The 24,729-nt window shown below is 42.0% G+C and overlaps 1 protein-coding gene across 2 annotated transcripts; it reads left to right on the forward strand.

Moving 5' to 3' along the window:
* The first annotated feature begins 1,612 nt into the window (after window positions 1–1,612).
* On the forward strand, window positions 1,613–22,986 carry sdad1 (SDA1 domain containing 1). Of its 2 annotated transcripts, none has more exons than XM_060935364.1 (22): window positions 1,613–1,835; window positions 9,737–9,841; window positions 9,920–10,018; window positions 10,149–10,259; window positions 10,625–10,696; window positions 11,011–11,111; window positions 11,387–11,444; window positions 11,836–11,910; window positions 12,071–12,172; window positions 12,877–12,946; window positions 13,030–13,133; window positions 14,657–14,714; window positions 14,888–14,946; window positions 15,383–15,459; window positions 15,995–16,092; window positions 16,218–16,294; window positions 19,573–19,708; window positions 19,800–19,894; window positions 21,676–21,863; window positions 21,964–22,048; window positions 22,607–22,768; window positions 22,865–22,986. In XM_060935364.1, exons 1-22 carry the CDS (start codon window positions 1,746–1,748, stop codon window positions 22,907–22,909), a joined length of 2,067 nt encoding a protein of 688 aa, XP_060791347.1. In that variant the 5' UTR covers window positions 1,613–1,745; the 3' UTR covers window positions 22,910–22,986. The 2 variants fall into 2 exon arrangements, with proteins under 2 accessions (XP_060791347.1, XP_060791348.1); XM_060935365.1 differs by having other exon boundaries at window positions 19,803–19,894.
* The last annotated feature ends 1,743 nt before the right edge of the window (window positions 22,987–24,729 follow it).

The raw sequence follows: 24,729 nt of genomic DNA on the forward strand, positions 1-24,729 counted from the left end.
TCAAATAAACATCTTACAGAAAACTTCATGAATTTATTTGTTTAGCATCCATTATATACGGTAAGTCTCTATGAATATCTGGTTACTATCATCGTCGTCGGCTGTCCATTGCTAGCGATGATGACTGCTTCGTTAGGATGCGCGGAAACGGACATGGGCCGCGAGGCCTGCACCTGAGCTCCTTTCCTAATGAAGCACCTTGCACAGTAAGGTAAGACAAACAATGTTGTGCCCACATTGTGTTGTCTCTCTGGACCTTCAGACCTGATGCCAAGTGGTGCACAAAAGTGCCACAGACCTGACAGGGTATGGAAGTCGCCCCGCAGTGACAACTGGCTTGCCGAGTGATGCCATCCGTTGGCCATTTGAGTGGATCTTTCACATGCCATCTAGTGGTGTGCCATTGACCCTGTTGGGTTCATCTGCTACATTGCACAAAAAAAGCGCCCTGCTGCCAGCACCTTGTACTATTTAACCCATAGCTGGAACCCAGGCAGGTGCTACCACTCCGGGTCAGAGCGGACCTGGAAGCAATGGTGATTAAGGGGTAACTCTACTTTCCTCAATACTCAAGTCCGCCCGGACCTGAGACTCACCACCAGTTGCAGTTTAAAGTCATACTCAGGACTAAACCTGGGGACGGCACGGTGGTGTAGTGGTTAGCACTGTTGCTTCACAGTAAGAAGGTTCTGGGTTCGAACCCAGTGGCTGTTGGGGGGGGGTCTTTCTGTGTGGAGTTTTCATGTTCTCCCTGTGTCTACGTGGGTTTCCTCCGGGTGCTCTGTTTTCCCCCACAGTCCAAAGACATGCGGTTAGGTTAACATGGGGCGGCCTTGGGCTGAAATGCCCTTGAGCAGGGTGCATAACCCCTAACTGCTCCCTGGGCGCTGTAGTGTGGCTGCCCACTGCTCTGTGTGTGTGTGTGTGTTCACTGCCTCGGGTGGGTTAAATGCAGGGAATGAATTTCAGTGTGCATGCGATAAATAAAGGCTTCTTCTTCTTCTAAACCTGGTTACTATAGAACAGCTACACTACTGCAAGGGCTGCTCATCTCATCTCTTCTCATCATCTCTAGCCGCTTTATCCTGTTCTACAGGGTCGCAGGCGAGCTGGAGCCTATCCCAGCTGACTACGGGCGAAAGGCGGGGTACACCCTGGACAAGTCGCCAGGTCATCACAGGGCTGACACATAGACACAGACAACCATTCACACTCACATTCACACCTACGCTCAATTTAGAGTCACCAGTTAACCTAACCTGCATGTCTTTGGACTGTGGGGGAAACCGGAGCACCCGGAGGAAACCCACGGGGAGAACATGCAAACTCCGCACAGAAAGGCCCTTGCCGGCCACGGGGCTCGAACCCGGACCTTCTTGCTGTGAGGCGACAGCGCTAACCACTACACCACCGTGCTGCCACAAGGGCTGCTGTTATAGAAAATTAATCAACACCTTCTGACCAATCACAATCGAGAATTGAGCAAAAATCAAATGGTTTTTTTTTCAGCATTAAGTGAATTTTAGTCATTTTTTAAAACATTGATTGGATTTCCGTAACGCTTTTTTCCAAGAACGCTTGGTTTGACCTTTTGTGCTTCCCGTAGCCTGATTACGTCATCAACAACATGGCGGTACCCGTGTGAGCCACGCTTGCTTTCGCTAATACAAGTTAATTTGACATTAAAAGAAGAAAATAAGTGACAATTCCGAGCAGTGACGAGGTTTAGACTGTAATATATAATCATGTCGGTGCGACACAACAACAAACTGCCGACAAATTTACCGCAGTTACAGAACCTGATCAAGCGGGACTCCAGGTCTTACACAGAGGAGGTGAGTTCAGGAGCAAAACAACAGCCTGAACTGCTCCTTAAATAAAGGACATGGAACAGATGTGACACTTTAAGTCAGATGTTTCCAGCTGTGATCGTGACTCATAATGGGCTTCTTGATCAGGAAAAAAATTTCCTGGAAAACTAAATTTTCTGGAATCCGGAAGTCATAAAAAAATAAGAATAATCTATAAGGGTTGTTTTACAATCAGGGTAGGCAAGCTAAAAATCACATTTAACACTTATTATCTTCAATATCAGAAGGCTTGACTAAATAAACTTGGTTGTTTATTGTAGCCCTGTGATAGCTCTATTTGCCATGCAAAAAATCATTGGTGATGAGGTTATTTTTGGTGAATGTATGGCAATATATGTCATATTTAGCAAAATTACTCGTGTCATTTAGAAAAAGTGCTTTTTCGACCACAGGTAGCTCCAAAAGGGATGCACTTACATCATTCTTTATACCATAAAACACATATTTAGTTCCATATCATTGGAAACATAGTTAAGTTTTAATGTTGAATGCCGGTAAGTTTTCAGACTATTTTGATCAAATTAGTATGGAATTGTGTCAAAAAAAATGTCCTCTCCGAGACAGCTAATTTTTCAATATAAAATAACATCTAAAATGATTATTTTCATCCTAAAATGTGGTCAAGATATTGGGACATAAATATTAGAGACAACTAACACAAAGCTTCCAGCCTTATATTTAAAAGCACTGTGGAAGTCGTGGATTCTGAATTGTCAAAAAAAAATGTCCTCTCCTGCCCCTTTTCCACCAAAGCAGTTCCAGGGCTGGTTCGGGGCCAGTGCTTAGTTTGGAACCGGGTTTTCTGTTTCCACTGACATATGGCCCTTTTCCACTACCCTTTTTCAGCTCACTTCAGCCCGACACGGCTCGCGTTTCGACTACCTCAGAGCAGCACGACTCAGCTCGCTTCAGCCTTACTCAGCACCCAGAACTCGCACGGTTTTGGAGTGGGGCTGAAGCGAGCCAAACCGAGCCGAGTGGGGCTAGGGGCGTGAGGAGACACTCCCCTGTGCACTGATTGGTGAGGAGGAGTGTCCTCACATGCCCACACACGCCCCGCGAGCACGCTGGGATCTGTAAACACCGTAAACCCGGAAGAAGAATAATTACGAATTACAAGAATTTCTGAAGCCTTATGCGCCTCGCCTCATCTATACGCTCTTGCCAGTATCTGTTGGCGTTGTCGGTGACAACAAGCCACAGCACCAAGACCAGCAACACTAACGACTCCATGTCCTCCATGTTTATTGTTTACTATCCGGGTCGTGAGACTACCGCTTAAAAGATCACTGATGTCACTGTTTGCGCCGCCTAACGACATCACGTGACGTCCACCCACTTTCGCTAACTCCACCCAATGTGTCCACCCACTTCCAGCCAGCACGGTTCAGCGCGGTTGTAGTCGAAATGCAACTCCAACAGCCCCACTCAGCTCGACTCAGCCCAACTCGGCACCGCACGGCTCAGCCCAACTCAGCCGCGTTGGTAGTGGAAAAGCGGCAAAAGAACTGGCTCTGGGGCCAGAAAAACCGGTTCCAGGCTAGCACCAACTCTCTGCTGGGCCAGAGGAAAGAACCGCTTACGTCAGCGGGGGGGCGGAGTTGTTAAGACCAACAATAACAAGACCGCGAAAGATCGCCATTTTTAAGTGACGAGAAGCAGCAGCTGTACAAACGCGAAGTCATCCATTATTATTATTGTTGTTGTTGCTGCTGCTGCTGCTTCTTCCGTGTTGTTTTTGCTTCGATATTCGTGCCAAGGTTTATGCAAACGTAGCAATGTAACTGACATCTACAGCGACGTATACAGTGACGTAATGACGTGGCTTCCCTTAGCACCGTGAGCTATGGAAAAGCAAACTGGTTCTCAGCTGGCTCGCAAGTTGAACGAGTTGTGAACCAGCACCGGCCCCGAACCAGCCCTGGAACTGATTTGGTGGAAAAGGGGTATCCGAGAATCACTTAATTTGTTTCTCCCAGCCCTGCTTAAAGCTACACTTAATCTTGTTATAACACAAACTATTACACATGCCTATCTGTTCTTTAACTTGTCCTTCACTTAAAAACTGGTACAAGAACCAGTTTGAATCAATTTGAATTTTGGACCCCTGTGACACAAACTTTGTACCCTGATTGTAAAACAACCCATAACAAAGTTTTTGTACTGGGAAAAAATATAAGGTGCCTGAGAGTTAACGATTTAACTGTTCATCACAACCATTTTGATCAGTGACTCCTTTTATTTGTTCTTGTTCGTGTTATTTTTTTTGTTGTTGCTGTAACTACAGTGGTGCTTGAAAGTTTGTGAACCCTTTAGAATTTTCTTCTATATTTCTGCATAAATATGACCTAAAACATCATCAGATTTCCACACAAGTCCTAAAAGTAGATAAAGAGAACCCAGTTAAACAAATGAGACAAAAATATTATACTTGGTCATTTATTTATTGAGGAAAATGATCCAATATTACATATCTGTGAGTGGCAAAAGTATGTGAATCTCTAGGATGAGCAGTTAATTTGAAGGTGAAATTAGAGTCAGGTGTTTTCAATCAATGGGATGACAATCAGGTGTGAGTGGGCGCCCTGTTTTATTTAAAGAACAGGGATCTATCAAAGTCTGAGCTTCACAACACGTGTTTGTGGAAGTGTATCATGGCACGAACAAAGGAGATTTCTGAGGACCTCAGAAAAAGCATTGTTAATGCTCATCAGGCTGGAAAAGGTTACAAAACCATCTGGAAAGAGTTTGGACTCCACCAATCCACAGTCAGACAGATTGTGTACAAATGGAGGAAATTCAAGACCATTGTTACCCTCCCCAGGAGTGGTCGACCAACAAAGATCACTCCAAGAGCAAGGCGTGTAATAGTCATTGAGGTCACAAAGGACCCCAGGGTAACTTCTAAGCAACTGAAGGCCTCTCTCGCATTGGCTAATGTTAATGTTCATGAGTCCACCATCAGGAGAACACTGAACAACAATAGTGTGCATGGCAGGGTTGCAAGGAGAAAGCCACTGCTCTCCCAAAAGAACATTGCTGCTCGTCTGCAGTTTGCTAAAGATCATGTGGACAAGCCAGAAGACTATTGAAAAAAAATGTTTTGTGGACGAATGAGACCAAAATAGGACTTTTTGGTTTAAATGAGAAGCGTTATGTTTGGAGAAAGGAAAACACTGCATTCCAGCATAAGAACCTTATCCCATCTGTGAAACATGGTGGTGGTAGTATCATGGTTTGGGCCTGTTTTGCTGCATCTTAGCCAGGACGGCTTGCCATCATTGATGGAACAATGAATTCTGAATTATACCAGCAAATTCTAAAGGAAAATGTCAGGACATCTGTCCATGAACTGAATCTCAAGAGAAGGTGGGTCATGCAGCAAGACAACGACCCTAAGCACACAAGTCATTCTACCAAAGAATGGTTAAAGAAGAATAAAGTTAATGTTTTGGAATGGCCAAGTCAAAGTCCTGACCTTAATCCAATGGAAATGTTGTGGAAGGACCTGAAGCGAGCAGTTCATGTGAGGAAACCCACCAACATCCCAGAGTTGAAGCTGTTCTGTACGGAGGAACGGGCTAAAATTCCTCCAAGCCGGTGTGCAGGACTGATCAACAGTTACCGCAAACATTTAGCTGCAGTTATTGCTGCACAAGGGGGTCACACCAGATACTGAAAGCAAAGGCTCACATACTTTTGCCCCTCACAGATATGTAATATTGGATCATTTTCCTCAATAAATAAATGACCAAGTATAATATTTTTGATCTGATGATGTTTTAGGTCATATTTATGTAGAAATATAGAAAATTCTAAAGGGTTCACAAACTTTCAAGCACCACTGTATGTGCACAAGCCACACAGTGATGAGTAGGTTCCCTGTTGAAAGACTCATTGATTTTAAAAATCATTACACGTTGTTAAATATCAACTATGACCGCACGTGCGCTCTTCACACTATACTGCACAGGTATTTACACGTTTATCTGTCTGTTTATGCATCACTGAGAGGACTGGGATTGTGCGTCGCACTGCAGCGTCTCAGAATCAGGAGATGTAGTACAAAGTTCTCATCTCATCCTGCCAACTTCGATTTGATTCACACGAGACCACTGAACCCTGCGTTCTGTAGATAAGCGCAAGAAAATACATGGATTTGTCAATTTAGTCAAACATTTCGTATCATTCAGGCTGTCAATTGATAAATATTTAATCATGATTAATCAAATTACAGTCTGTAGTTAACTCACGATTAATCACACATTTTTTTTATTTGTTCTAAATGTACCTTAAAGGGATACTTTTCCTGTTTTTGTGGAGAGGGAGTGGACAAATCTGCTCGCTTCTTGCAAATGTATGTGACCAGGTCAGGAAGGATAAGACTGGACACAGCAAAAATGATTTTTGTGGGTATTTTATTCCCTCACTGCGTTTAAAAAAATAAAAGCATCTTTTTATAATTTGAGGGTTTTGCACAATTCATTGTGAACAAAACAATACAGTAGTTTCCAGCCTCAGACTCTGCTAAACTAAAACAGACTCGGTGATGTGGACTCTGGATGATAGGAGTGGTGATCTTTAAATAAAGAAAATCTCATCTCATTATCTGTAGCCGCTTTATCCTGTTCTACAGGGTCGCAGGCGAGCTGGAGCCTATCCCAGCTGACTACGGGCGAAAGGCGGGGTACACCCTGGACAAGTCGCCAGGTCATCACAGGGCTGACACATAGACACAGACAACCATTCACACTCACATTCACACCTACGCTCAATTTATGGCCCTTTTCCACTACCCTTTTTCAGCTCACTTCAGCCCGACACGGCTCGCGTTTCGACTATCTAAGAACAGCACGACTCAGCTCGCTTCAGCCCTGTTCAGCCCCCAAAACTCGCACGGTTTTGGAGTGGGGCTGAAGCGAGCCAAACCGAGCTGAGTGAGGCTAGGGGCGTGAGCAGACACTCCCCTGTGCACTGATTGGTGAGGAGGAGTGTCCTCACATGCCCACACACGCCCCGCGAGCACGCTGGGATCTGTAAACACCGTAAACCCGGAAGAAGGAGAATTACGAGAATTATGAAGCCTTATGCGCCTCGCCTCATCTATACGCTCTTGCCAGTATCTGTTGGCGTTGTCGGTGACAACAAGCCACAGCACCAAGACCAGCAACACTAACGACTCCATGTCCTCCATGCTTATTGTTTACTCTCCAGGTCGTGAGACTACCGCTTAAAAGCTCACTGATGTCACTGTTTGCGCCGCCTAATGACATCACCTGACGTCCACCCACTTTCGCTAACTCCACCCAATGTGTCCACCCACTCCCAGCCAGCATGGTTCAGCGCGGTTGTAGTCGAAATGCAACTCCAACAGCCCCACTCAGCTCGACTCAGCCTGGCACGGCTCAGCCCAACTCAGCCGCGTTGGTAGTGGAAAAGTGGCATTAGAGTCACCAGTTAACCTAACCTGCATGTCTTTGGACTGTGGGGGAAACCGGAGCACCTGGAGGAAACCCACGCGGACACGGGGAGAACATGCAAACTCCACACAGAAAGGCCCTCGCCGGCCACGGGGCTCGAACCCGGACCTTCTTGCTGTGAGGCGACAGCGCTAACCACTACACCACCATGCCGCCCCATAAAGAAAATAAAAATACAAAACCCAAATGAATCCATTTGTTCAGGCACAGTTCATAAAGATGTTTTCCAGTAAAATGCAATAACTCACTGGTAGAGTACATTCATGAGAAAAAACTGCATTTATAAACACTTTTTAACGTAAAAGTAAAAGAGGGCACAGAGCGTGCATGCCTTAAAAAAATTAGTGGCGTTAAAAGGAATTTGCGTGAACAACATTATTATCTCGTTAACTTCGACAGCCCTAATATATCATATGTTCATGCCTGTTTTAGTGCAGAATCTTCTCTGCTGGTCCACGTCAAGGCTTCCTGCTTCCTGCCAGTCATCTCTCTAGTTTATTATATGGTTGTGATGGTGACGGGAAAAGTCTGGAAGGCGTCTTGTACTGGTTTAGTAAATATTTACTACATGTGAATGTCATAAACCTGGATTATCGCTGTATATGATCTCTCAAAGTTTGCAAATCCAGTGAGATTTTCATGTTGATGCTCTGTAGCAGTTAGAACCTTCACGAGGTTTGGATTTTAATCAACACCTTTGTCATTCACTGCTGGTGATGCTTTAAGAACGTGGTGTCAGAAGAAAATTTGCCATACAGACGTTTCACTGATGTAAATGTCACTGGTAGAGTTCATGAATCTATTGAGGTATTTCACCCACGTGACCAAGTCACGTGACGCAGCCATTTTGGACGGCACGCTTAAGTCCTTCAGTGCAAGGCGGTATGAGATGGTGGAGACCTTTGCACATTTTAACAAGAAAGTAAGCTGTGATTCGTGTTAAATTGGATCTGTCTTTTATCACAAACACTGTACCCAGCCTTGGTATGGAGCCCTGTTTATTTATTTCTGTGTCCCGTTTCTTTCTAGCCTCTGTTATTGCGTTTTATGTCTGATGTCTGCTACATGCAACCCTAGACAAATTAACACTGGCTTGTTTCACTGCTCAGATGGGTTAACAAACACTGACCCATTTACTGTTTGCTATATATTTTATCAAAATTGCGTTAACTGATAAACTAACCTGAAATGAAATGATCACTGCAAAGTCTGGAGTACTCTGTTGGCTCCCAATCCTGTCTCTTCACAGCTACAATCCATTTGGCCCTCTTGTCTGGGTCAGTAGGAAACCGGTAGTGATGTGTCGGTCGCGAACGATCCGGTTCAAAGAGCCGGCTCTTTGAAGTGAACGACGGGAGCCGGCTCTTCGGTGGGAGCCGAGTTGGGGAGCCGAATTAGTTTTTTGTCCTTAGGTGCCTCAGAGAGAGAGACTTTCACAAAAAAAAGTTGCTGTCCGATTGCGTCTTTGTGTTGTCTATTACCATTCAAAGGAAAAAAAGTAGCATGGTGTACGCCTACTTTTTTTGGTTGGGGGGGTTGATGTCATTCACAGCTGCGAAAATACGAAAATTGGTGTAATGCTTAAAGCTGTGGAGCGCAGGGGAGAGGAGTCTGTGAGGCACCTGAGGAGGGGAAAATCAGCTGTGTATTTTATATTGGTAATATAACACAGTTTTGCATTATGTTTGTGAGAAAATAATTTATTAATTGGTAAGTTAAGTTTTATTTCTATAGCTAGAACATTGTTACACTGCTGTACTTTACAAAGCTTTACAATGGCTACAAAAACTAAAAAATAAAATGGAAAACATCCTATTGATAAAATATAAATAATAATGTAATTAATTAACTAGTTAATTGCAGCAATTAAATCAAAAATAAAATCTCAGGAGCCGTTTGGGAGCCGAAAGAGCCGGCTCCTTATAGTAAGAAGAGCCAAAAGAGCCGAAATTCCCATCACTAGAAACGGGTAAAAGGAGCGTCCTGCACGCTGTCCCTGTCTGTTGTGGCAGCCCACAGCACAACAAGCAAACACCATGGTTATTTATAGAGTGCTTACTGACAAATTAATCTATTCTAGGTGTCTGTAACACGTTTTTTTTTTCAAGCCGGTTCTCCCTCTCTGTCTGCAGCGTTAGTATGTAGCTTGACGTTCAAAATGGCGGACACCGGGGCGTCATGTGACCCTGTGACGTCAGGTGAAATACCTCAATAGTCTAGGCTGGAAAGAAATTAGCCCCCTCCTCTCCTCTCCTCTTCTCTTCTTGAGAGACTGAGCCATTCCACCTTATTCCAGCTCATTAATGATGCATGATGTTGATGCTGCACTGCTCTACACACTCTCACACACTCTCTCTCCCTCCTTTCCTCCTCCTCCTGGTGCAGTTCCTTCAGCAGCTTCGTCACTACCAGTCCATGCTTCAGGTCTTCAAACACCAGCCAGACAAATCCAACAAAGATTTGGCCGAGTTGGTGATGTTTTTGGCTCAGGTGAGAACCCTTTACAGCACAGTGTTGATCAGGTTACCGACCTACTGAGAACTGATCTGCAGGCGTGTTGTTCTCCAGGTGGGACACTGCTATCTGACGGAGCTGTCGGATTTCCCGAGAGAACTGACCGAGCTGCTGTTAAATCACCACACGGTGCTGGAGCCGAACCTGCGCATGGTCAGAGTGCTGTCTGCTTCTCTCGGGGGTTTAACCCCAGAACACGCTGTCGTATTGTGTGTGTGAGAGAGAGAGAGAGAGAGAGAGAGAGACTGACAGACAGCTCATCCTGTCCTCTGTTCCATTTTAGACATTTTGCAAAGCCTTGATTCTTTTACGGAACAAAGACCTGATCGATCCTACGAGTCTCCTCGAGCTGTTCTTCGAGCTTCTTCGCTGTCATGACAAACTTCTGCGAAAGGTCAGAAAACACACACACACACACACACACGTTTCTCAGTGTGTCACAATTACTGTCAGGAGATTTAGTGAAGAATCACAATCAGTTCTGTATATGATGGAAAACAAACATTTAATACAATCAGTCTGTAACTGTGTCTCTCTCTCACTCTCTCTCTCTCTCTCTCCTCCTCTCTCTCTCATTCCCCCTCTCTCTCTCTCTCTCTCTCTCTCTCTCACACACACACACACACGCACGCGTTCTCTCTCCCCTTCCCTCTCTCACCTCTTTCTCACACACACATTCTCTCCCCTTCCCCCCACTCTCTCTCTGTCTCTCTCTCTCTGTCTCTCTCTCTCTCTCTCTCTCTCTCTCTCTCTCTCCAGACTCTGTACATACACATCGTGACCGATATCAAGAATATTAACTCGAAGCACAAAAACAACAAGCTGAACACAGTGAGTGCTGCGTTTATTTGTGTCTCACACTGAGTTTTATTCTCAATACGGGCCTGAACAGAAAACTCCTCCTCATCGTTACTGTTTCTGAATAAAAACAAGGTTTACTTTTATAATGAACTTTTAATGCAGTTTAAATTCTTAATTACTAGATGGTGATGATTATTAATTCATACAGAATTAATTAGCGTAGACAGCGACGGCATAAACAGTGAACTGAAACCATATGTGTGTGTGTGAAATAATGCAGATTTATTTCTGCACCGTGTGACTCGTCGTACCTGGGTGATTTTAATGTTTTAATCTTGCTGTAGACGTTGCAGAACTTCATGTACACCATGCTGAGGGACTCGAACCCCATCGCTGCCAAGATTTCTTTAGACGTGATGGTGGAGCTGTACAAAAGAAATATCTGGTGAGAGAGCGAGCGAGCGAGTGGCGCTGTAAACGATCCTCCCCAGGACGGCTCCTGTTTAAAGGATATTTAAAGCTTTAACATGATGTTTTGAGTTTTTATATGTTTACACTTTGGATAGAAATAAAATGAAACACAAACCGTTCCTCATCTTAGTAATAAAACATGATGATGAGACCTGAGTGAGTGTAGTTTACTGATTATTTACACAACACTGTCGTTTATATCCATGAAACTCGGCCCAGTTTACTGTTTAACGTCTGATTTTATTTCAGGAACGACGCAAAAACAGTGAACGTCATCACCACAGCCTGTTTCTCCAAAGTCACAAAGGTGGAGCGGACTTTTTACACTTAAAAAAATTTTTTTTTCATTTATCCAAGAATTTTTTTTTTCTGATTTACCTCAATGCCAAACATCTCCAAGGTGCTCTTTTAAATCTATATGTCTGAAATGTAATTCAGTCCGTAGTCTTGCACGTCCTGTCTTATTACCTGTGGACTACTTTGTTGTTGATAATATTTTGTTTGTTTGTTTGTTTGTTTGTTTTTTTGTTTGTTTTAATGACGTTGAGCCCACAGTAATTGGCTAATGCTGTTGTGGTTGCCCTGCCCTGCCATATCTTTCTTTTTTTCTTTTCCCCTTTTATTTTATTGATGGTGAAGGTAATACATTTTTTAAAAATAAAAAAGGTGTGATCTGAACTGTCTTGTGTTTTGATCAGATCCTGGTCGGAGCGTTGACATTCTTCCTGGGGAAAGACGACGAGGAGAAAAAGGACAGCGATTCCGAATCGGAGGTGAACCACAACAAAAATTCACGAATTTAACGTCCTAGTTAAGGTTTTCTTGGAGGTGCAGAAAAGAAAAAAATAAATTTTCACTTTCATAATGTGCTCTAAATCTTGAGAAAAAAAAAACTCGTACTGTTTTTAGATGAATGTAATCTCTCACCTCCAGGACGAAGGAACTACAGCCAGAGATTTGATGGTGCGCTATTCAACCGGAAAGAAAACGTCCAAAAACAAGAAGAAGCTGGAAAAGGCGATGAAAGTCCTGAAGGTATTTTGGTCATTTTAATATTTTTTGACACATCAGAACATTCCAGAATGTTTGTTTGTTTATATTTATCTATTTTATATTTATTTAAGCATATTTGATATTTATCTATTTTATTTATTTATTTATATTTATCAATTTACTTTTTATTTAACTGTTTATTTTATATATATTTAAATGTTTTATATTCATTTATGCATTTTTATTGATTTATCAATTTATTCATTTATCTTATTTTATTTTTAAAATTTTATATTTATTTATTTAAACATTATTTATTTAAACGTTTTATATTTATTTGTTCATTTATCAATTTTTATATTTATGCCTTTTATATTAATTTATTTTATATTTATTTAAAAATGCTATATTTATTTAGTTATTTACCTATCTCTCGATTTATCTATTTATTTATTTTATATTTAAACATTTTATATTTATCTAGCTATTTATTTACCTATCTATTTATCTATTTTATATTTATTTAAACATTATTCATTCATTCATTCATTCATCTATATTATTTATTTGCCTGTAAAAGCTGTAGAGCGATGTGTATTTAACTTTGTTTGATGAAATTGGGCATCGAACCTTTTCGATTTGATCAGCTATCAGAACGCTGACGATCCGGTTCGTCCCGGAGACGACGTCGTATGGTGCACGTGGCACCTGCTGTAACCCTCACGTTTCTATTCACGTTTTCACAGAAACACAACAAGAAGAAAAAGGCCGAGGTGTTTAATTTCTCAGCCATCCACCTCATCCACGACCCACAAGGTAGCCAGCTGTGTTCCATCCGTCCTCACCCTGACCACGTCTCCTTTTTCTTTCAAATAATGACGTCTGCGATATTGTTGCAGATTTTTCTGAGAAGCTCCTGAAGCAGCTGGAGAGTTCAAAAGAGCGTTTCGAGGTGAAGATCATGCTGATGGAGCTCATCTCCAGACTGGTGGGAATTCATGAGGTACAGAACAAGCGAGACTCAGGAAGAGCGTTAGAAAACGAGCTGGAATATTTATTTATTATTCATAATTCACACACGATGGTTCGATGAGAGAAGACCGCTGATGAGGAGCCATTATACTCATGGCACGATTTAAGAGTACTCTGTGTGTGTGTGTGTGTGTTTGATATTTCGGAGTTAAACCAGCATAAAGTGTCCGTGGTCTATACCTAAATTTACATTTTTTTCCTTAAAGTGTAACTCCACCCCTGCATAATTTTGAAAAATGTTTTTAAAAAAAAATAAAGTGGGAGGAGCTGAGGAGTGGGGTGGGGTGAGGAAATAGTGTAAACTCCTGTGAGTGATGAGTCTCGATTAGCGCATATTTGAAAATGAGCGTCATTTCACAGACTCCAAGGCTCAAAGGCGGGGGCTGGGGGTGGTGACCCGCCCACCTCTGATTAGAGGGCGTTAACATTCTTTTTTTCCTCTCCCCTTTCTTCCCTCTACAAGACAGAAATAACTCCCAAACGTTCGACTCTGCGTCAGCACTGGTCTGGAAAAGTTCAGGTTGATTTTAACCAATAGGTGGCGTTTCAAGCTGCTTTCATCTCATAAAATGTTGATTATTTTTTAAAAATAAAAATGCTTTATAATTTTGTCAGTATGAACTCCAGCATTGATGCTTTATCGCAGTACAGCCGTATCATTTAGTTTACAGCTCAGAAAAACCACATTTAAGTGTGCAGTACATCTAATGCTAACTTTATCATGGTGTCCTGGAAAAGAAGTAAAAAAAAAGAAGTAATTTTCATTCTCGATTTATAACAAAATTATTTGTTTGTTTGTTTGTTTGTTTGTTTATATAACCTTATTCAATTCCTGGAAATGATGTCCTGTATATCTTTCTGTCTAATATAACTGAGTAATTAAACACGAGAACTATATTTCAGAATAAAAATATTGCCACCAATATTCTCCTCCACCTTCTCCTCCTCCTCTTTCTTCTTCTCCTTCACCTCCTTCTTCCCCATCTCCATGTCCTCTTTCTTCTCCTACACCTACTCCTCTTTCTTCTTCTCTTCCTCCTTCTCTACCCTTTTCTTCTTCTCCTTGTCCTCCTCCTTCTCCATCTTTTTCTTCTCCTTCTCCACCTCCTCCTTCTTCTTCTTCTCCTCCTCCATCTTTTTCTTCTCCTTCTCCACCTCCTCTTTCTTCTTATCCTTCTTGACCTCCTCCTTTTTCTTCTTCTCTTCCTTCTTCTCTTTCTCCTCCTTTTTCTTCTCCTCCTCCTTCCATCTACTGTTCGGGTCTGTGTTCATGTTCATGTAGGATGCATTATTTCTTTAATCTGAGTGATGGATTTGTAAAAGGCGAAAGCTTCCACCTGATACGATGCGATACTCGTCATTGTGCTCGAACAGAGAGAAACAGTGAGTCGGAGAAATCCAGAAGGATTTTCCCGTCCTGTACATTTCAGCGCTGTTTGTATGTTCTCTGTTCAGAATATAAATAGTAAGTCGTTTTATCTTGTTTCTGTGCAGCTTTTCCTCTTCAACTTTTATCCGTTTGTCCAGCGATTCCTGCAGCCTCATCAGAGAGGTAAGTAAATATTAATAAATTAATTAATAACCACTCACATCACTTAACATCTTTACTTCTCTTTTAAAACCCTTTCTGGATCTCGACTTCTTTCTTTCCTCTCACGTCTCTCACTTCATTATCCGGTTCATTCAGTGTTTTCTTCTTTTGTTTCTCGTATCCTCGGTGTTTAGAAGTGACGAAGATCCTTCTATGTGCCGCCCAGGCGTCCCACCAGCTCGTCCCTCCCGAGGTATTGCATGACGAGTTTTATATCATATAACCATGAGGTTCTTGAAGGGAAGCGGAGTTACTCTCACCACCTGTTATGAAGTTGATTGTTTTCCGAAGCGATTTCAAAATGTTTAATTTCTCGAACCCCACACAGATTTGCATGTTGTTTGTTAAAGAATGACACGTCACGCTTTTTAGTCGTTTGTCATTACATTTTATCTCATCAATAAGCAGCCTCCTTCCTTAAAATGTAAGGCAAACATCTCAGTATTTTAAATCTGTTCCTGTGGCATATCGTCCATACGATTCCCCAGGTTACTTGTTACTATAGAAACGATAACGTATTAGAACAAGCATGTTATAGACATGTGAACTTTCTGACCAATCAGCATCCAGAATTCAACAGTGCTGTGATGTGTCGTTAAACCTCGTTTTTGTTCTCGTCCCTGATGAAGATCATCGAGCCGGTGATCATGACCATCGCCAACAACTTTGTCACAGACAGGAATTCGGGGGAGGTGATGACGGTCGGGTAAGTGACTCCGCCTTTATTTTTATTTCCTTACTTTAATTATTTCCTCAAATTAATCAGAACTTCTTCGTTAAAATTGTCAGCTAGGTTCAGTATTATGATAAGCAATCTCCTTCTTCTCCTACTCCTCCACCTCCTTCTTCTTCTACTCCTCCACCTCCTTCTTCTTCTTCTCCTCCATCACCTCCTCCTTCTCCTCCTCCTCCTTCTCCTCCACCTCATCCTTCTTCTTCTCCTCCATCACCACCTCCTCCTCCACCTTCTTCCTTTCCTCCTCCTTCTCCTCCACCTCGTCCTTCTTCTCCTTCTCCTCCAACTCCTCCTCCTCCTCCTCCTTCTCCTCCTCCTAAAAGGTCTAATTTTTTAATCTTCCTTTGCATTTTGTTGTAGATTCTGTATTAACTACTTAAGATATAGAATATTATTATTTGTTACATATTAAACCATTTAAAATGGCGTTATTTCCTTTTTCCGAGCAATATTTTGAATCATGTATATTCACGATGATATCTTTTCTCCCTCCTCCTTCTATCAGCATTAACGCGATCAAGGAAGTCGTAGCTCGCTGTCCGCTCGCCATGTCTGAAGACCTGCTCCAAGATCTGGCCCAGTACAAAACTCACAAAGATAAGAGTACGTCGTGGCTCGTCAGTCCTGTATACCTGTATCCGTTAACAAACTCCTTTCTGTAATAATGACTTGAATGATGTCCAGCGATGTTGCGTTGTATAGATTTGTGTTTCCTGTGTGATTTGTAGACGTGGGGATGTCTGCCAGAGGACTGATTCAGCTCTTCAGAGATCTCAAGCCTCAGATGCTGCACAGGAAAGACCGGGTGAGGACAGGAAGTCATGTTCAGTCAGAGGTTTTAAAGCGCTGTAGGAGATTCCAGAAAGGATTTTGGCGACTGTTAAGAAGTTAATGCGGAATGAAATGTTAAAAATGCTTCAGTAGTAATTTTATAATTAAATTACTGAATTCCTTGCTTTCTTCCTGACTTACTCACGAGCCCGGAGAAAGAGAGAAATGACACACAGTCATCAGGTTTTGCTCAATCTGAAGTTTACTGATAAAGCGTGAATATTTATAAAACTGTTTACAGATATACAGTACTGTGTAAAACTCTTAGGCACCCTGTTTTTTTCATCGACACTTTGTTATGGATTTCTATTTTTCTATTTGACTTCTACATTATCGAATCGGTACAAAAACATTTTAGAGTTCCAAACGTTTGTTTCTATCTGAGCAGCATATTACATATTATTCCATCCACATTCACAGGATATGAGCAATCGTGCGCTCTGATTGGCTACTCTACTACTAGGATATCAGCTCGTATACCATGAGTAGAGAAAAACAAAATGGCGGTGCGTGTTGCTGAACCAGCCGAGGATGAAATAAAAACTACTCGAAAACAAAACCCCAAAAAATATTTTAAAGGGGAACAGAGGGCAATATATAGAGTAAATATAACAATAAAACACACATTAACGAACCTTATTCAAGACTTACAAAAGTTTTTTGTTCTAAGGTTGGAAAGTTATAGTGTTTTGAAAGTAGCTCGAGCAAACTATTTCCGCAGTTTGAACAGCCCGCCATGATATTAATTTTATCCAATCAGAATGCACGTTCATTTTCTCTGCGTAACACTCATGACGTATGTATGTGCCCAGTTGTGTTGGCTCATTGAGGTTGGGAATAGCACGTGTGAAATACCTGTTTCTGCCTCTTGCGACGATTTCGCAAGTCCACGGGTGGCGCCTATCTCATTGCAGCAAATAAATTCTGCTGGACTCGTGAGCAACTCCACGTTACATTTTCCGCACGAGCACTACGCCGTGTCACCTGCACGCAGACACTCTGCCCCACGCTCGCCACGCCCATGGTCAGCATCAGTCTCATCCTCGCCGTCATCCGAGCTTTCTTCTCTTATTTCATCACCGGAGTCGAGAGTACCTCTCCTAGGTTCAAACTGGTACCCTTCTAAGCCATGGCCTGCTTGCAGTGTGTCTTGCGGGATCTCTTCGTATGATTCGACAGAGCTGTCGCTTTCACTTGATGCGCCCGACGCCATGATTACACGCTTATCTCCTCTATTTCGGAGAGTTCTGCTAGTGCAGTGGGTAGCGCTGACGTCACGGTCTTTTAAAAATGGCGACTCTTGTGCGTTTTAGCGTATAAAGTATTATATTTACAATTACCAAGATATTTCGTTGTTTCCTAGTATATAAATTTGATAGAATACTTAAGAATACGTTACTTTGTCACATCAGCAACTGTATATATTATATTTGGTACCCCTTTAAAAAAGCAACAAAATATGGAATGAAAGTATTTGATGGTAATTGCCAAGAATTATTATTATTATTATTATCACCACATTTTTTCACAAATTGTTCCCGTCATTTTGGGGTTTTTTTACATTCTAAACAGAAATGATTTTGTCAGACGTTTTGTATGAAAGTGTTTATTTATCGAATTTGCAGAAAATAAAAATGCTCCGTTTCTCAAAATCCAGTGAATGTGTAGAGAATAAAAGTTGTTCCACTCAATCTCGTACACGGCTTATAGATAACTCGGTGCTACGCGCCTCGTCGGCTATCAGCTCATGTACGACTCGGTTTTGTGTAATAACTGTTAAAGAGAGCACTTTTCAGATTAAAAAAGAAAACATAATGAAGGCTGCTGGGCTTTGGTGTAAAATGAAGAAGTGAGTGTGACAGTCAAAGTGTCCAGAAGAACCGTGGCTGGTTCTGGAAGATGCTCAGGAAAACCTACAGATCATTTCCGCATAAAACTGCGCTCACTGGACCTCCGACTACTTTTTTTTTTTTTTTTAAATAAAAGTAAAGAGTCGTCTCACACCAAATACTGACTTTGTTTCATTTACTATGGCTTACTGATGACTGTTTATAGTAATTTTTTGAATCTTGAAACTCATTGTTTTTGAAGCCGTTTTTGCTCTACACGGTTCGTTACCTGTGCCAAAGACTTTTGTACGGTGCTGTGTATCAGAACAGGAGGTCGGGTCGGTACACGCCGGTTCGGTGGTATGCAGAGTACGTCGGAGACCGAGATCACAAATTAAAACCTCATCAGATAGTTAAAGTTCAGGCTCATCAGTGATGCAAGATTACAAGATAAAATGATCAGAGAAAACTAGAGCATGATTACGTTACTCTAAGACTGATTTTACTGACTGACTCAGTGATCGACATGTTGTTTATGTTTTGACTTAAAGCCAAACACAACCCAAAAATAAATTCTTTATACCGACAGATAGTATCCATACAAAACACGTTTGAGTGTTTCGTATTTGTACCTGTACATTGTGTACAGATTGTATTTTAAAAGGAAAAACAAACCTTGTCCGTGTACGTTGACGTCTCACTCACTCCGAGGTTCAAATATCGCACTCTGAGTACAAATCATGACATCACTGACTCACCACATGACTCACCGAGGCGATTGGATCTCGTGGGCATATCGCTTCTACATTGTTGTAAATGACCCTAAAGATGCTGAGCATCAAGCGTTTGGGTGTAAAATAAGCCGATCGCTGGTCATTTTATGTGACGTGCTTTTGTTTGTTTTTATTCACTGAGAAAAATGATCTTTTTAGACTGCAAGAATCGTATTGCTATGGCAACGGGATTGTTTACGAGTATCTGTGTCAGTGCTGCGCATGTGTTCTCTAGCCAAGCGAGATTTAAACTTTGTAAAAGTGAAGTCTTTTGATTGGCAGAAAAATCACATGGTTACAGAAAATGTCTGATTTAGAATTTTTTTTTTTTTAGAATTAGAGAATGTCGCATATTCATTACAGCACAGTGAAGTTACTTCTCTGTATTTAACCCTGCTGAAGCAGTGAACAAACAGAGAGAGAGAGAGAGAGAGAGAGAACAGTGGCGCCTGGGGATTTTTTTTAGTGTGCTTGCAAGCATACTATTGTTCTGCTTAAGTTTACATTTTCTTTTTTTAACTTACTTGCTGAATTATTTACTGACATACTAACTGACTTAATTACTTTTAATATTAACATGCTAATTAATTAATTACTTAATTACTGACTGACTTGTCATGTTGCAGTGCTGATTGTGATTATTTTTCCAGGGCAAACCCACCGAGTCCTCGGCAGAAGCCCGGATCCATGATTACGGTGAGCTGGAGGCTAAAGACTACATACCTGGAGCTGAAGTTCTGGACGTGGAGACGGAAGAGCCCGAAGGAGGAGGAGAAGGAGATGAAGGTGACCGATCCTGTATCTCTTGGAAAGAAACACTTCTTACTGCTTTAATATGGTCACTGTACTTTACATTTTCTTCTGTATTTCTTTCTAGAAGGCTGGGAGAGTGCAAGCGTGAGTGAGGAAGAGGAGGAGGATGGTGAATGGGTGAATGTGCATCACTCTTCTGATGAAGATCAGGAAGAAGTAGTAAGGCTCTCGGGGTTGTTGGGGTTTTTTTGTTTGTTTGTTTGTTTTTTGGGGGGTTTTTTTGAGTATTTTATAATGTTTGGTGCCTCATCTCTGCTGTTTATGTGAATTGTAGTAGCAGAGAGGTACAGTGGGGCAAAAAAGTATTTAGTCAGTCACCAATTGTGCAAGTTTTCCCACTTAAAAAGATGAGAGGCCTGTAATTTTCATCATAGGTACACTTCAACTATGAGAGACAGAATGAGAAAAAAAATCCAGAAAATCACATTGTCTGATTTTTAAAGAATTTATTTGCAAATTATGGTGGAAAATAAGTATTTGGTCAATAACAAAAGTTCATCTCAATACTTTGTTATATACCCTTTGTTGGCAATGACAGAGGTCAAACGTTTTCTGTAAGTCTTCACAAGGTTTTCACACACTGTTGCTGGTATTTTGGCCCGTTCCTCCATGCAGATCTCCTCTAGAGCAGTGATGTTTTGGGGCTGTCGCTGGGCAACACGGACTTTCAACTCCCTCCAAAGATTTTCTATGGGGTTGAGATCTGGAGACTGGCTAGGCCACTCCAGGACCTTGAAATGCTTCTTACAAAGCCACTCCTTCATTGCCCGGGCGGTGTGTTTGGGATCATTGTCATGCTGAAAGACCCAGCCACGTTTCATCTTCAATGCCCTTGCTGATGGAAGGAGGTTTTCACTCAAAATCTCACGATACATGGCCCCATTCATTCTTTCCTTTACACGGATCAGTCGTCCTGGTCCCTTTGCAGAAAAACAGCCCCAAAGCATGATGTTTCCACCCCCATGCTTCACAGTCGGTATGGTGTTCTTTGGATGCAACTCAGCATTCTTTCTCCTCCAAACACGACAAGTTGAGTTTTTACCAAAAAGTTCTATTTTGGTTTCATCTGACTATATGACATTCTCCCAATCCTCTTCTGGATCATCCAAATGCTCTCTAGCAAACTTCAGACGGGCCTGGACATGTACTGGCTTAAGCAGGGGGACACGTCTGGCACTGCAGGATTTGAGTCCCTGGCGGCGTAGTGTGTTACTGATGGTAGCCTTTGTTACTTTGGTCCCAGCTCTCTGCAGGTCATTCACTAGGTCCCACCGTGTGGTTCTGGGATTTTTGCTCACCGTTCTTGTGATCATTTTGACCCCACGGGGTGAGATCTTGCGTGGAGCCCCAGATCGAGGGAGATTATCAGTGGTCTTGTATGTCTTCCATTTTCTAATAATTGCTCCCACAGTTGATTTCTTCACACCAAGCTGCTTACCTATTGCAGATTCAGTCTTCCCAGCCTGGTGCAGGTCTACAATTTTGTTTCTGGTGTGCTTTGACAGCTCTTTGGTCTTGGCCATAGTGGAGTTTGGAGTGTGACTGTTTGAGGTTGTGGACAGGTGTCTTTTATACTGATAACGAGTTCAAACAGGTGCCATTAATACAGGTAACGAGTGGAGGACAGAGGAGCCTCTTAAAGAAGAAGTTACAGGTCTGTGAGAGCCAGAAATCTTGCTTGTTTGTAGGTGACCAAATACTTATTTTACTGAGGAATTTACCAATTAATTCATTAAAAATCCTACAATGTGATTTCCTGGATTCTTTCCCCCCATTCTGTCTCTCATAGTTGAAGTGTACCTGTGATGAAAATTACAGGCCTCTCTCATCTTTTTAAGTGGGAGAACTTGCACAATTGGTGGCTGACTAAATACTTTTTTGCCCCACTGTATAATGCTCTTGTGCTAGTTTTTCAAGGTTTTTTTTTGTGTGTGTGTCAGGCGGAGAAACTCCAGAGTATCCCTGTAGAAGAGAGGAAGGCTAAAGCAGCAGCGGTGAGCACCAGCCGCCTCCTCACACAGGGCGACTTCAAAAAGATCCGCCTCGCTCAGATGGCCAAAGACATGAACGCAGCACCCGGGAAAGGACAGAAGAGAAAGAGCGCAGATGGAGACGAGGACGCGGAGAGGTACGATACTGTGCATCTGTAGAACACGTTTGTTATTGTTATGGCTGCGAAATGAAATGCAGTGTGGTGTTTTTGTTTTTTCTTTTTAAATTTGTTTCAGAGGTGAACTGCTGACACTAAGAGACATCGAGCGTTTACACAAGAAACCCAAATCTGACAAAGAGACCAGACTGGCCACAGCGATGGTGAGGAATAATCACACACACACACACACACACACACACACACTCCGTCAGTCACTCAGACAAGGTCAGTGAGGTACTTAGTCATGTAGTCGGTCATTTCGTCCAGTAGTTGCAGTCACCTTAATCACAGTCAGTCACTTGTTCAGTGATTCAGGCGCTCAGTCAGTCCATCGCTAAGTCAGTCGTTCATTTAGTCAGTCATTTATTCACCCAGTCAGTTACTCAGTCAATGAGTCAGTTAATCGCTCAGTCAGTCAGTCATCTGGTCAGGTATGTAGTCACTGAGTCAGTCAATCATTTATTTATTCAATTTTATTCACTTAGTCAGTTGCTGTCCCTTATTGCTCAGTCGTTTAAGCATTCAATCAGGCTGTCGTTCAGTCAGTCAGTTATTCAGTCAGTCACTCACTTGGTCACTCACTCCATATCAATGTTCCAAAAATGTTTAGAACGTCACTTAACATCTCCTCTAACATTCACACAAGCACAAGTTGATCATATTCGATCGTCTCTGGAATGTACGTCACACTCCGTTCTTCATTTTTCACTCCGTGTCAGGCCGGCCGGACAGACAGGAAGGAGTTTGTGAGGAAGAGGAACAAGCTGAACCCGTACGCTAGCACCAGCAACAGGGAGAAGAGGAAGAAGAAGAACTTCATGATGATGAAGCAGAGCCAGAATATCCGGACCAAAAGCAAACGCTCCTTCAGAGAGAAACAGGTACGAGTGTTAAGTGCAGATTGAACAGGAAGCGGTTTTTACTGTGGATCCGTATAGATTTAGTCTGAGTCACTTTTGTGTGTTTATTTTCCCCAGATTGCTCTCAGAGATGCACTTTTGAAGAAGAAGAAACACAAGTAGCATCTCGGGATCAGAATCTCTCTACAGATCATCGTCATATTTGACTTGTAATAAATCCATTTGAATCCATTTTTAAACAGTTCTCACATTGGGTTTCTTCTTTTCTTCTTTCAAATATAATATAACCTCAAATGATTACCCTTATAGACCCCTTCGCATGTTTGTAAACAAACCGACCGTTGCCAGGATGCGCGCGCAGCCTGGACCCAGAAACAATGGCACTGCCCATAGACCGGCATTATGAGCTGTCAGATTATGCAAAACAATTGTCGTTACAAGCTCGAGAATGCTACATAAATAAGTTAACTCTAACAAGTGGACATCGCCTACCGGATCCGCATTTAATTAAAGAGTGGACGGACGATGTTAGTAAGTTCCCTGGTATACAATGGCCAGATATATACTCGCACCTTATTGACAAGACTTCAGTGTACACCCACGAAAAACTTCGTGCCTACAAGTCTTTAGACGCATATGATTATGTTATGTGCGGGCATGTACAACTTGATTAACAATGGGACATTCATATTCATTTTGTTTTAATCGAATTATGCCAGTGATGTGATGGCAATGTGGCTTTAGCTACAACAGCAAATACCAACACTAAACAGCAATTTGCAGGAGGTGATGGCATGAAAGGAATGATGGTGTAAAGAGTGCAGCTAAGAGAAATCAGAGCTGCGTAAAAAGCGAGAGGCAGAGAGCAGAAATGAAACTGAACGGGGCGGGAGCTAGGTTAGAGCGGTCAACGTAAGTTGGCATTTAGAGTGAGGGCACACAATTGTACCTTTCCATCCTTGCTTTAAAATTGTGATTTTCGGCAGACACAAATAATGACGGCACAAAATCTGGACTGCTTGAGTCAAGCGAGACCTCTCCTACAAACAAAATTGCATGCAAAGCTAAGTTAACATGCTAACAATATTCATTACATTGTGTAGCTATGACCCAGCTAATCAGACAAACGCTACCAAAGTATTTTGCTACATCAATAAACGAAGACTAGAAAGAATAAAAAAGAGAGATTTAATAAATAGCCTGATCTTACCTGTGATGAAGTGGGCGCTGCAAACCCGCGCATTTTTGATGGTGCTTTCATCCCAGTCTACACGTTTGATGGCTTGTAGTCATAGACGTCGGCGATTGTTTTGGAATGGATGAGATCCTGCTGGAATTCTGAACATTTTAACCCCATCACTGCTACGATTCTGACACCCGACAACACAACAACTAGGCATTTCTGAGTCTTTTTTGGGTCCAGGCTGCGCGCGCAATTTCCGCTTTCGTATGAATGACGTTTACTGCGAAGGGGTCTATTACACCAATAGTTGTATAATCATAGTTCTTGCAAGTCAGTAAGGATGTTTACAATTACAAGAAATAATTAATTGAATTTTCAGACTCTCACTGGTTTTAAAAGTCTGATTTATTAATATCTATATATTTTTTTTAAGAAATACAACCAACTAAATTCGTCAGAATATCACAGCCGGGTCGAAACAGATATAACTAAGAGTGTGAGAATTAAACAAAATTCCTTCAGAAGCAGACGAGAAGGATTTTATTTTAAAAAATCTTCATACTGAAGAGTTCATATTTCATCATTAGACGGACACGAGTGTTTTAGTGGGAAATACACAACTCGTGTTTTTCATCCGAGCTCCATCTGGGACATGGAGAACCAAAACCGGGACATAAATCTCGAGCTGTCACACGTGAGGAAATCGATGAGTGAGTTGTTTTGATAAATTTGGGGACTTTTTGTTTGTGAATGTGTCGATATAATAAAAAGAAAATCACATGTTGGCTTGAAGATATGA

Source organism: Neoarius graeffei, chromosome 12, assembly GCF_027579695.1.
Source record: "Neoarius graeffei isolate fNeoGra1 chromosome 12, fNeoGra1.pri, whole genome shotgun sequence".
Taxonomy (NCBI): Eukaryota; Metazoa; Chordata; class Actinopteri; order Siluriformes; family Ariidae; genus Neoarius; species Neoarius graeffei.